Source organism: Bos taurus, chromosome 28, assembly GCF_002263795.3.
Source record: "Bos taurus isolate L1 Dominette 01449 registration number 42190680 breed Hereford chromosome 28, ARS-UCD2.0, whole genome shotgun sequence".
Taxonomy (NCBI): domain Eukaryota; kingdom Metazoa; phylum Chordata; class Mammalia; order Artiodactyla; family Bovidae; genus Bos; species Bos taurus.
Genome location: NC_037355.1, coordinates 35935210 through 35949510, shown reverse-complemented (window position 1 = coordinate 35949510; position 14301 = coordinate 35935210). Strand labels below are relative to the sequence as shown.

The following is a 14301-nucleotide window of genomic DNA, read 5'->3' as shown; positions in this document are numbered from 1 at the left end:
AGAATCTCTGCTGGGAACCGAGCCCCAAGACTCCAGCTCCGCCAAGCTACCCTCCCGGCATCTGGGACTCAGCCCACCTCTGGGGAGGAGGGAGGCTAGGATTGGAACAGGCGATGCTCACTGCTGGAGACATGTGAAAAGTACTGGTTTTCTTCCCCAGCAGACTTAAATTGTTATTGTTTAGTTGCAAAGTCACGTTGGACTCTTTTGCGACCCTATGGACCGTGGCCCACCAGGCTCCTATGCAAAATCCAGCAATACAAACTAAGTATCTCTCCAGTGTGGATGGGATTTGAGTCACTACTATGGAATTACATGGTTAATTTCAATCAGTGTGACAATGATTCTTGTGGCTATGACAGGAAATGTCCTTCTTTGTGGGAGATGCACACTGAAGGATTAAGTTTGATCGGGAAGCTCCCAGGCCAATGACAGGCATTATTTGAAAACCTTGTTGGACCACAGTCTCACTCTTTTGTCTACATGTTGTCTGTGGCTGCTTTTGTGCCATGATGTCCTAGTGAGTAGTTGTGTCAGAGACAGCATGACCCACAGAGTCTAAAATACTATCTGCTCCTCTACAGAAAATAGTTTGCCAACTCCTGGGTTAGAAAGCACTATGTCTGCAGTTTTCTCTCAAAGTGTTTGACAGCAACGAAAAAGTACAAGTATGTCTATGTGACCGTGTGTGCGCCTGTGGGTATGCATGTGTGGACGGAGAAAGAGAAGAGCAAAGAGCATGAAATCGAGGCAAAATATTAATAATCGGTAAATGTAGGTGGTAATATTAATATATGAGTACTCATGTCGTTTTTCTTTCCACTTTTTTCCAAGTTTGAATTTTTTTTTAATGAAGTGTCTTGAGAGTACATATTCCTTCACTTAAAAATGCAAAAGAATCTCCTAGAGAAAAAGGGCAACTCATGGGAAAGTTAAATAAGGAGACCAATAACAATGCAAATATATAGAAGTTGCAGTAGGTTTAAAAGTAATGAGCACAATTACAATAACAATAAAAATATTAAACATAAAATTTAAAAGAAAAGAAACATAGAGCACTTAAAGAAAACAATAAATTTTACCCAAGTCCAAAAAAAAAGAAGTCCTCTTATGTCACTGAGAATGTTTGGGATTGGGTGGCCAGTGCATTTATAGGTATTTAGGAAAAAAAAAAAAACTATATCAAAGATAAAGAAACTTTGGATAAAAGGAAGAACTTATCACATTCCTGAGTAAGATTTAATGATTTAATATTATAAAAAATGTTCATCTTCCACAAATACAGCAATGGTATTGATGCAATTCAATGAAAACCACCACACAGATTTTTTTGGATATTAGGGGAGAAGAGGATACTGAGAATATAATTCAAAAGTAGCTCTAATGGGGAAAAAATGGATGAGATTAGCCAAGGACATTTTAGAAATGAAGAATAATGATACACTCTAACTTTAATAGATGGTAAAATTTATGTTAAAGTTACATACAATTAAACAATTACATCTGGCTCAGGAATAATCAGTCAAAGAAGAAAAATCCACAAAAGGATCCAAAAGTAAGTAAGAAGTAAGAATCAAGGCAGGAAATCCAATGAGAGGAGAGAGGATGATTTACATAGTAAATGATGTTAGCATAATGGGCTAGCCATTTGGAATAAAATAAAGTGAGAGCCATATATCATACCACACAGCAAACTGAAGGAAAATTGAGTACAAAGAAATGAGATCTGGAAAGACATACAAAGCAATGTAGATTAGTATTTTTATAAGCTTGTGATGATGGTCTTTCTATGCATAAAACAACTAATAGAGAACAAGATTCATATAATTGGCTAATAAAAATTTTAACCTTCTGTACATCATGAACCACTATAACCAAAATTAAGAAAACCGCAACAACAACACTGAGAAAAAATATTTACAACAGAAATGATATTAAAAGGCCAATGTCCCCTTTATCTAATCATTATAGGGGGAACGTTTTTAAAAATTCAAAAATGGGCAAATGCCATTAATATACAATTCACAAAAATATACAACTGCTGAGATTCAGCATGATTCTTGGTTTTTTTTCCCTTTTTATTTAGAGTATTTTCTGAGTTTTCTACCCACTGAGAAATATATTATTCCTACATAGCAAAAAAAAAAAAAAAAAAATCTCAAAATAGGAACCAGAAGAAAAAATATTAACCTAAGCTTTTTTTCAGGAAACTTAAGCTTCTTGCTACAGGACTGTAAAGCTCCTTTACCAGCTCCAAACTCTGAGTCTCAGAATGAACAGATATGCAAACTTACAAACAATGTCCTGTGCTGGGCAGAAAAATTTACATTTTTCATCTCCTTGAATCCTCCAAAAATCTCAAGGAGATTGTTGTTATTACGAATATTACAAACAAGAAGCTCAGAGAAGTTCAGCAAGCTTCCCAAGGTCACACAACAGTGAGCAATAGAGTTGGAACTGGATCCCAGGCTGGTCTGACCACAGACTCAGCTCTCTTCAGGCCCCACTTCAGGGCCCTTGGTTTGGGATGCAGAGGGCTGAGTTCTGATCCTGGCTCTGTCCCCAAACCAATCACCACTACACACAGTCTCTTCCCTATCTGGCCCTCAATTTCCTCATCTGTACAAGGAGAAGTGAATTAGCCAAGATGGTATATCAAGTTCCTTCCTACTCAGACACGTCTGATTTCTATTCTCATAAAGCACTATGAGAGTGCTCTAAAGCATAGAGTGGTTGGCCAAGGACTGGTCCAACCAGAGATCAGCCTGGGGGTTGCAACAGGTGGCCTCACACCGACACCCAGGCACTGGCCCACCTTGAATTCCTCATGGATGCGCTCCTCCAGGACTTTGGCAGCCTTGCGGTCCTCCATCTCCACCTTCCACTTCTCTGCCAGGATCCGGGCTTTCTCATTGGCCAGAGCATCCCGGAACTTTTTGGTGATCTCTGCCTCCTTCTGTTTCCTTTCAAGAGAACAGCAGATATCAGGAGGCATGGGAAAAGAAGGGACCACATGCCGACAGAATTTCAAATAAAAGCCATGCCCAGTCATTCTTGGTCTACCAGAATGGCAAGTGTCTGAGGTTCACAAATGTTGGCAAAGGTGGGAAAAAAACCATTCCTCTCCTGTACAGGAATGTAAATCAGCAGAACTGCTTTGGAAGCCAGGAAAAAAAAAAAAAAACTCAGGAATCCCATTTCTTGCTTGAGTTTACAAAGGTGTAGGGAGATGCACATCAGAGGATTTTTATAACATTAAAAAAAAGGGCAAACAGCACAAATGTCCCTCAACAGGATCAATAAGTTGAGTTCCTCATGTAATGGGATACTATACAGGTACCTTGAATAATGCTGTGGATCTACAGTAATCAATTTATCAAGGTGTGAATACAGCATTTTACAGGGCAGGTATTGCCCTAATCCTCATCATGCTTATCCTAGGTGATGGGTATTGAGTTGTTCTTTAATTAATTCTTTATAGTTTTCAATATTGGTCATATGTCACAATTTTTTTATTAATTAATTTTTTTATTGAAGGATAATTGCTTTACAGAATTTTGCTGTTTTCTGTCAAACCTCAACATGAATATATGTCACAATTTTATTATTTAGAACATTGTCATTGGACTTCCCTGGTGGTCCAGTGGTTGGGAATCTGCCTGTCAATGCAGGGTACCGGGGTTCAATCCCTGGTCCAGACAGATCCCACATGCGAGGGGCAGCTAAGCCCGTGTGCCACAACTACTGAGCCTGGGCTCTGCTGCTGCTGCTGCTGCTAAGTCACTTCAGTCGTGTCCAACTCTGTGCGACCCCAAAGACCCTTGCCTTCTCTGGAGCCTGGGCTCTAGAGCCTGCATTCTGCAACAAAAGAAGCCACCACAATGAGAAGTCCTCTCGCTGCAAGTAGAGAAAGCTTGCATACAGGACGGAAGACCCAGTGTAGTCAAAAACAACAACAAAAACACCGTGATTAAAACTTGTGGGAAAAATGTTGGCACCGACCTCATACAAACTTCCAAGTTTAGCAACAAATACGTCGTAAGTTGTTTATGAAAGAAGTCTGACCCTCCCAGTATCAGCAGAGGCTTCAGTGTCCATCTTGTGTGAAAAACAGAGGTAACACAAAGAGGAACAAGCAGACTTTAAGAGTGATATTCAAATTGCCCTGCTGTCCTAGGGACAACTCAGTGAGGGAAGAGGCGAAAGAATATCAAATGTATTATCTCAATAAATCCAACTATATTAAAAAGGTGTTGTGGTCCCCAAACCACAGGTGTAGAAAACTGAGGCCTCGAATCACCTCCCCACTAATGAGTGGAACTGGGACTTGGACCACAAGTTCTACCTGATATAAGACTAGTTCTTCGGCCACCTAATCTTAGCACAGCTCCAAACAGCCTGCCAGCTGCCTGGCACTGGCTTCTCCTTCCCACCCATAATCTATTATCCTTAATTTGAGCCCACCCCAAGCCTCTGTGTTCAGGCACCAGCACCCTCTCCCCACCTCAACACCCAGTGGCACCTCTCACCAGAGTTCCTCGGCTTCCCGCTGCGCCTGCAGCCTCGCTCTCTCTGCAATCAGCTCCTCAGAGATCTCTTCATAGGGCTTGTCACCAGGACCTTCTCCCATGATCCAGACCCAGACCTCGCCATCTGCCCCCAGCAGCCACTGGATGTGCTTGTCACTCGCTGCCTCACAACAGGAGGAAGAAGGAGAAGGAAGGAAAAAAAAAAAGGTCAGAGTTGTAATGAGAGAGGAATGACCTGGGTTGACCAGGGGTGCACAACCATCACATCACCATACAAAACCTTGTCATCTGCAAAGAGGATGCCAGACAGAGATTGACCTGTTCCACAGCCATCTCCCCATCCCATTCCCTCTAGGGAGCAATATGGCAGCCAGGTCAGCCTGCTGGAGGAGGTGTTCAGGGCTGGAACTGGTGTCCAAGCCCAGAGACCTGAGATCTTCAGCAGAGCGGACATCAGGTGACTCACTGAAGGAAGACTTGTGTCACTTCCAAGCCAAAGCTTCCCTGGTGGCTCAGACGGTAAGGAAGCTGCTTGCAATGCAGGAGACCTGACTTTGATCCCTGGATGGGAAAGATCCCCTGGAGAAGGGAATGGCTACCCACTCCAGTATTCTTACCTGGAGAATTCCATGGACAAAGGAGCCTGGTAGGCTACAGTTCATGGAGTTGCAAAGAGTTGGACAATACTGAGCAACTAACACTTTCATACAAGCCAAGGCACTTTGGAGTCAAGCATCTTCTGAGTCTTCTCTCTCTCTCATTTCTCATCTCTGTCTATCATGTCCCCTGTCTGTTGACTGGAAGCAAAGAATTGGAGATGGTGGTGTTGCAAGAGGAAGCAGCCGGCCCCTGTATCTCCCTGACCCACATCAGCCCATAACCTGAGCAAGAAATAAATTTGTGTTGGATTAAGTCACTGAGATTTTTCAGTCTGCCTGTTCTAATAGATTCCACTGATAACCATGACTAAAATGGAGATCTGACCCCAAAGTGGGGTACAGGCTGCAACAAGAATATCAACTGACTGTCAGTGCTTTAGTAGTGGTGTTTAGCAGGCTGGTTGGCTGAAGATTCATGTGATGCAGGAACGAAGCATCTGGTAAAGCTGTCAGACACTGTAACTTAAAACAAAGACCCTCATGCCTTCTGAACTTGTCTCTCTTAAGAAAGGAGGTTGGAAAACACAGCACTAGGAGTATGCATTAGTTTCTAGGTGCTGTGTTTGGCAAGATGTTAGGGGAAAGAAATGAGTTCAAGAAAGAATTGAGGAGACGTCCCTGGCAATCCAGTGGTTGGGACTCCACTGCAGGGAGTACGGGTTCAGTCCCTGGTCAGGGAACTAAGATCCCACATGCTGGGTGGTGCAGCCAAAATTTTTTTTAATTTTTTTTTAAGTGTTTAAGAAACAGAAAGAATTGAGCCCAAGGTCATGCTCCCAGCCTTCAGCTGAGCATGGCAGGCTGGTTCCTGGGAGACATGAGACTCCTGTGAAGGGCAACTCCTCAGAGGCTGTAACAAACCTTCCCTGGACAGCCTGGAACGCCTCCACCCAACCTTCCCTCCCCTCTCTTTCACTCAAGGTCATGCCTGCACTGACTACAGCGCGATGGCTCTCCCAGCCTCCTCCAGCTCCCGGCCCTTTTTCTCTCACAGGTGTTTCCTGAATAAACTCTTGTGTGATTGTCTCCCAACCTTGTCTGTGCTCCTGAGAGGAACCAGGCTAAAACAAGACACGAAGGGTGCAGTCTTTCACACTTATTTTTCAAAGAGCCTAAATGCAGATGACCTTCAGTTGAAAAGTAGAGGCGTGGGATAAAGACGCAAAGGAAAACGCAATTTTTGAAATACGTCCAGAGAAGAATCTTAGCTGTTGCTCCTGGCACATGGAAGCAAAGAGATAAGAAGCCTACTAAGTCTCTGAGTCTGGACTTAATGACTTAAACAACCCTTGGGCACCCAACCTCGATGACCAGGAGGCAGGTTTCAAAGTCTATATCTATATGGTCCAAGGAGGATGAGATCCTCTGTATTCACTTCGGATGCAGCCTAGGGGAATAATGAACAAGGAGGAGCCTCCAGAGTACGGTCAGTGTCCATTCAAGGTCATCCCTTCACTGCCAGCGCAGGGGGTCCTCACAGAGTCTGACCTGGAGGACCTCATGATGCTATAGACTAGTGACTAAGTAGGGCTAATACTCCCGCCTTTTCCACAGTGGACATTCTGACCCTGCTCCCCCCACTGTGTATCATGTCTCAAGGGTGTGAGGATGACATGTCTTTTGAGCCACATCAGGACCTTAGAGGGCCTAATGCTGTACACATGTAGACTGTGGACTTTGGGCTGATGCAGTGACCAGGTGAGACTTGCAGGCACCCCCATTAAGGAGGCAGTGAGTGTATCTATGCAGAGAAAAACAAATGCATGGATGACTGGAATGACAGTTTGTGACAGTGACTGCACTATGCCCAGCACGCCACCTCCTCTCCCTGAGCCCAGCAGGTGACTTTTCTCAGGTCCCCTTCAATTCCGTGGGGCCACGTGACTGAATTCTAGTCTATGAAACATCAGGGGAAGTAACCTGTGCCACTTTCGGGCTAAGGCTGTTTGCAGTCAGCGTGCCTTTTTCCACATTCTCTTTCCCACCCACCCAGCAGGAAATTGACGACTCCAAGATGGTGGAGAGAAAACAGGCCTGATCCATGAGTCAGTGTTCGAAGGCGAGCCATGCCACAGCTACCCAATCCACGTCAAGCTGTGACGTAATCAGAACTAGACCTCCATTATAACTTACTGAAATTTCAGAATGTATCTATTGCAGACGGCAGCATTAACTCCCCTGGCTGATATATAAAGGCATCGCTATCTTTTTACTATGTTAAAAGCAATGCAGTACTAGAGGAATGTAAGTTTAATTATGACTGATAGAAGCAAGGAAGCAACTACTACAGAATTGCAGACCTTCCAAATTAGCTGTGGGCAAAGGTACATGATAACAGGTTTGTCAATCCTGGAAAAATACTTAAAAGGAAAAGAGAAAACAACAGAAAATGAGTAGCTATCATAGCAAATGCTATCAGTTACCTCCTCACCATCCATCCCAGCCACCTTCCTCCTTTGCTAAAAACCCCAATTTGGGAAGTAACAGAGATCCCTGCATTTCAGGAAAGGCAAGTTTCTACTCCAGTCTCAAAGGACAAATGAAACTGGTCTAAACCCATCATGTAATATTGTTCTCATTGGCAAGCAGTCGACCTAGAAGTGACCAGTCATCCCCACTTTTGACCAAGAAGATGTGGGCAGATGTCCCAGCGAAAGGCTTTCTTGTTCTAAACAAAAGGTGAAGACTTCTTAGGAGAAATGTGTTCACTCTTTGCTCATTTACCTCCCCTCCTTCTTCCTGTCTGGAATGAAGAAGTGATGTCAGGAGCTGCTGGAGGACTTTTTCAGCCATGAGGAAGAAAGCCACATGCCAGAGATGAGTAAGCAGAAATGTGAGAGGAGATGAGGCCTTGCCGATCTGACTGAGAAGCTAAACTAATCGAGCCACTGCAGTACACCTCCAGACTTCTTATTATTTAGGGAAAATGAGGAACTCCAAGAAATAAAGTTCTTTAATTATTAAATGAAATGTGGTAATACAAATATGAAAGATTTCTTTAATCAGACAACTATTAATGGTGCATTCTGTCACTTACAGCCGAGCACATTCCTAACTGATACAGAGAACAATGAAAAATAACACAGAAGCCCTAAACCCTAAGTATACTCTTTAACACAAAAAGGGGAACAGAATTAATTTCTCCATTAAAAATCTGAGACTGTCAGATGTAAATAAAAAGTAAAATCCAGACACTGCTTTCGGAAAGGCCAAGTATTCTCCTTACTGGCTGCAAGTAATAATGAATCCGTGCTTCTCTGAAGCAAAAAAAAAAAAAAAGTAAAATCCAATTCTGTACTGTTTAAATATAACACACACGTAAAAAAGAAAAAGGTTAAAAATAGTCAGCAATAGGCCGTGCAAAGGCAAGCAAAAAGAAAGCAGAAGTACCAATGTCAGACAAAGCAAATTCAAGGACAAACATGTCAGACAAGGCAAAGAATATTATGTGATAATAAAAGATGCAACCCACAAAGAAGCTGTAACAGTCATAAAACTTTATACAACAGACAACATAGCAGACAACTACATAAAACAAAAACTCCTAACAACTCAAAGAGAATTTGAAAATGTATATATATCCATAGTGGAGAGTTCTACAATATTTATTTCAGAAGCTGGCAAGCCAAATAGATTTTAAAAATTGATAATATAAAGTTTTTGAATAATATAGTCAATAAATTTTACTTAACAACTATAGAACTTTACCCCTTAAAGTTTAAGAATATACTTTTATTCTTCTGATCTTGCAATTTGTGAGAAAAATGTTATAGGCCATATTCTCTAATAATGACACAAAATTTAGAAATCAATGAGGGGAATAGGCATCAAGAAAATACTCCTAGAGAACTCATGGATCTTAGGGCAAATCAAAACTGAAATTATACATTATCAAGGGGAAAAGTTGTAGCAAAAAAAAATATATATGAGTACAAGTAACAGTAAGCTCAAAAGAAAAATTATAGGTTTAAAGCCTTTTCTTTTTGCTGTCCCAGTGAAGATAAAACTTCCTTCTCCACACATTCCCTCACTGTCCAATAGTGAGGACTCTGCCCTTTCACTGCCGAGGGCCCAGATTTAATCCCTGGTCTGGGAACTCAGATCCTTCAAACCACGTGGTGCAGCCAAAATAATAAAAGTTAAAATTAAAAAAAAAAGTTTAAGAAAACATCTCTCTTGTCCAAACACATAACAATATAGAACCAAAATAACAAGAACAAATGTATAGGAATACAAGAGATACTTCCATGGACTCAATACTAAACAGACGTGAAGCAGTCTGCAGGGTGGAAGCCTCAGCTCCCACGTGGGTCCTGAAGGAAATGGTGGTCACCAGGACTGTGACTCCTACAGGGTAGACGGGAGTCAAAGTTCTCCAGGTGAGACAGGGGCCGGAGGAGGATTCAAGTCACGTGCTGGTGATGCGCTTGGCAAGCTCAAGGGGCAGCGAGGAGGTTACAATGGCTGCAAGCAGAGGGAGCAAGAAGGGAAATCGCAAATGCAGTTGGAGAAGCATCAGCTTCAGTTCATTCAGCGACCCTCGCGGGTAAGGACTGTGGATTTTGTTCTAAGTGGGATGGGAAGTCATGACAAGTGGAAAGTGGGGAAGGCGACATAATCTCATGGATAGTTCAAAATGCTCGCTCTCCCCGTTATGTGGGAAGCAGGGAACAAGCACACCCGGTAGGACAGTGAGCGTCTGAAATAGTCCAGGGGCTAGATAATCGTTTCTTGGACTAAGATGATCCTGGTGGAAGCAGTATAAAGTGGTTAAGATTTAAGATATATTCTGGAGGAAAGAGCAATATTTGCTTAAATTTGGGATATGAGTTGTGAAAGAGAGAGAACGAGAAACCTCCAATGTTTCCACTTAAGTAACGGAATGAAAAGTGGTGTTACTGAAAGGAATAACATGAAAGAAATAGCTTGGATAAATCAACACTTCTGTTTGGGCCAAGTTAAGTTTGAGATGTCTGCTAGACATCCTACAGGCAATCGAATAAGAGTTCAGAGGAGAGACTAGAACTAAAATATAATTTTTTATAGGCATCACTGGATAGATATTTAAAGCCGTAAGAATGGATGAGAGCAGATAAAGAGTGGGTATAGGAAGGAACTAGAAGAGGTGGAAGGACAGAAGTCCAGCACATTCCAACATATAGACAGGAGAAGGACCCCCAAGGAGATGAGGACAAAAAAGCCTGTGAGGCAGGAGGACAACAAAAAGAGCCCAGTATCACAGAAACCAAGGCGAGAAAGCATTTTGGGGATTAAAGACAGGTCAACTGTGTCAAAGGCTACTGATGGGTCAACAGGATGAAGGCCGAATTGACCGCTGGATTCAACAACATGGAGGTCACCAACGACCTTGACAAAGGTGATTTCGTGAGTCTGTGAAAGGGAACACTTAGAAACCTTTAGAGGAAAATATAAAAGCATATCATTATTACTTTGGGGAAGGAAAGAATTTCTTCTATGAGACATAAAAAGAATATAAGAGACAACGTTGATGTATTTGAATACAGATTAAAGCTTAAAAATTTTCTCACACAAAAAAATACCACAAAGACAATTAAAAATCAGCAACCAACTGAGAGAAGATACTTGAGTATGCACAACTGTCAAATAACTGCACCAATTAATAAAAGCAATAGTAACAGTTAACATATACTGAAGGCTTATCTGCTATTCATGGTTCAACATATTTTACATGTATTGACTTATTAATGTCTAGAACAATCTTTCTTTACTAGAGTCCTGTGAGAGAAATAAGCCCTAGAAAACATAATTTGAATGGTGACTTTTTTCTCAGTTCTCTAAGAATGGTATACAGATAGCACTAGTCTAGATGCATTGTAGAAAAGTCAACTCATTACATACTATGTATCATTTCAAGCAACTATTGTCAAATAACTTGCTCTCAAGACCCCTTTATATTCTTTAAAAATATTGAGCATCTCAAAGAATTTTTGTTTATGTGGATTATACCTATCAATATTTACCATATTCAAAATTAAAACAGAAAATTGTAATATATATTTATTGAAAATAATAACATATCAGGACTCCCTTAGTGTCCAGTGGTTAAAACTCTGTGCTTCCACTGCAGGGAGCAGGGATTCAATCCCTGGTCAGGAACTAAGATCCCACATGCTGCAGGGCATGATCAAAAAAAGATAAAATAATAGCAAATCCATTACATAATAACATATACAGCACTTTTATAAAAAATAGCTATATATTCTAAAATAACAAATATTTAATTGGGAGAGTGGCTTCATTTTCCATTTTTGCAAATCCTTTGAATGTCCAGCTTAATAGAAAGCAGCTGGACTCTGCTGTAATACATAATTTTAGTTGAAGCATATGAAAAAAATTGACTTCACACAGATATATAATAGGAAAGAGAAGAAAAGAGAAAAATCCATGCCTTTTCAGATATTATAGATAATCTTTTATTATACCACACCAAAACTAAAGTGGTAGTTTCTTAAATGTTTGTTGTGATGTGAAACCTGAAACAATATCAGTGAATTTATTGTACTTTGTCCTATTAAAATTCATGGGTCATGTTAATCTCCTAGTTTTGGTCAATGTATCATGGTGACATAAGATGTAACCATTAGTGGAAGCTAGATGCAGCGTATAAGGGAAATTCTCTGAACAACTTTGCAACTCTTCTGTAAGTCTAAGGTTACCTCAAAATTAAAAATTAAAATTTCTAAGTAAAATAAAATTAAAATCCATTGGTTTATGTTGAACTTTGAAAGGATCTTTCACTCATGCATGATTTAGCAACTTTTCTCAATGTTCCTTTGGAAAATACTGGTCCATGGAGTCGAGCAGATCTTCCAAATGTGGACCCATTTTATTTTACAATATCATAAAATCATGTCTGTTAACATCACTTCAAACCTCAAAGAAAAGCCTCTACGTATTGGAAATCCAATAAGCTCATTGTGGCTGATATAAGTTTTCCAAAAATTCTAATTTTTGCTTGAAAGCTGGAATTTTATCACTGCCTTAAATTTTATCAGTTGTTTTCTTTGACGTGACAGAGTCATCTTATTAATTTTCAAATATGCAAGTTTGAAAAAAGACATCGTTTGTCAGTCTTCTTTCAAATAAAAATGGCATTCCATGACAAAGGAGGCTAGTTCAGCATATAACTCAAAAAATCACATCCTGCTTTTCCTCAGGACAGCCATCATACTTCAGTATGCAGCAGAAATGGTTTATGTAGCCTTCCAGTTTGTCACACAATAAAATAATAAGGTTTACTGTTTCATCAAGGAGTGAAACCACCATCAATTTTACTGTGAGTGTATGATGATGAAAAAATACAACCATTTCACTCCTACAAGACTGGAAAGAATAAAAATGTCTGATGGAAAAGTCTGCTTGTTGGAAAGGATATGGAACAACAATAATTCTTATAAATTGCTGATGGTAGAAGGTACTGATACAATCATTTTGATGATATTCGGCAAATATTTAGTAACGTTAAAAATGCTACACATTATTACAAAGCACTTCCAAGTACACATGCGCCCAGAAAAACCTGAAATAGAAGGTTCATGGAAACACTGTCCAAAATATTAAAAATCAGAAACAACATAAATGACCAGTAAAGGGAAACAGATAAATACATTTTGGTATGTTTTTATAATGCAGTACTCCATAGCAAGAAAAATAAATAGGTTTGAACAACACAGACATATCTCTCTAAAAAATGCAGAACCAATAAATTAAATTCAGACTGCATATAGTATAATGTCATTCATATAATGATTAAGCAACATACTGCTTACAAAATATATATTAAAGTACAGAAAAGATATAAGGATGGTACATTTTGTATTTATAATAGGCTTGCATATCGGGAGAGTGATGAGGAGTGAAATTTTAGAAAGATATTAAAGTGTACTTCACACTTTAATAAAAACGAAGAAGGGAGGACTTCCCTGGTGGTCCTGTAGCTAAGACTCTGCACTCCCAGTGTAGACGGTCGGGTTTGACTCCTGTTCAGGGAACTAAATTTATGTCACATGCTGCAACTAAGACCCAGCACAGCCAAATAAAGAATTTGTTTTTAAACAAAGAAGGCACCATTTTAACCGTTAGTAATATGGGTCCGTAAGTACATATTACACTACTTATTATTTTTGTCTATATGTTTAAATATTTTACAGTGAGAAATTTTTAAGGCTTTCTTTTAAAAAAAAAAAAGATGAGACATGAATAAACCAAGTTCTCAATCTAAGACATTAATAAAAGAAAATAAAAAGAGAAAATAATTACCAAAGAAAAAACTAATATTAGTGAATATATGACATATATATTATAAATACAACCAAACATTTGTTCTTTGAAAAAATTTAATATGATAGGAAATCACCCAGCATGCTTAAATTAAGTTAAAACATATATATAAACATATACATGTTTATATATATATATTATGTGTGTATATATAATATATATATGGAATTAGGAATAAAAAAGAGAGTGTAAAACATGAACTGATTAAAAGAGAGTATCAGGGACTTCCCTCTTGGTACAGTAAACGAGAATTCGCCTGCCAACGTGGGGGACATGGGTTTGATCCCTGACCCAGAAGATTCTGCATGCCATGGAGCAATTAAGCCCCTGTACCACAGTGACTGAAACCTGCACACCCTGGAGCCTGTGCTCTGCAAAAAAAGAAACCACCACATCGAGAGCCTGCCAACCACAACAAAGAGGAGCCCTCACTCTCTGCAACTAGAGAAAGCTGGCAGCAGGAACAAAGACCCAGCACAGACAAAACCAAATAAATAAATAAAAGAGAATATCATATACTATTCCGTATTAACAAATTTGAAAATATAGATATAGGCATAAATCTTCATAATCTTAAATTAGACAGTGGTTTCTTAGATATGACACCAAACGCATAAACAGCAAAAAACATATATACGATTTGGATGTCATCAAAATTTGATACTTAAAACTTTTGTTTTTCAAAGGACACCATCAAGACAGTAAAAGGGCAGCTCAAGGAGTGGGAGTAAATATTTGCAGATCATATATCTGATAAAGAACTTGTGTCTGGAGTACATAAAAATTCTTAC

The 14301-nt window shown here is 39.7% G+C and overlaps 1 protein-coding gene across 3 annotated transcripts in view; it reads right to left on the bottom strand.

Moving 5' to 3' along the window:
• Positions 1-14301, bottom strand: part of SH2D4B (SH2 domain containing 4B) — an 86865-nt gene that overhangs the window by 60879 nt on the left and 11685 nt on the right. For 2 of the 3 annotated variants that reach the window (XM_059882685.1, XM_059882684.1), the window contains exons 2-3: positions 4530-4689; positions 2816-2963 (exon numbers count right to left, since the gene is read on the bottom strand). In XM_059882685.1, the coding sequence (XP_059738668.1) occupies positions 2816-2963; positions 4530-4689 (308 nt within the window). Of the gene's footprint in view, positions 1-2815; positions 2964-4529; positions 4694-14301 lie in introns of all 3 variants that reach the window. The other variant, XM_015461049.3, reaches the window with a different exon arrangement.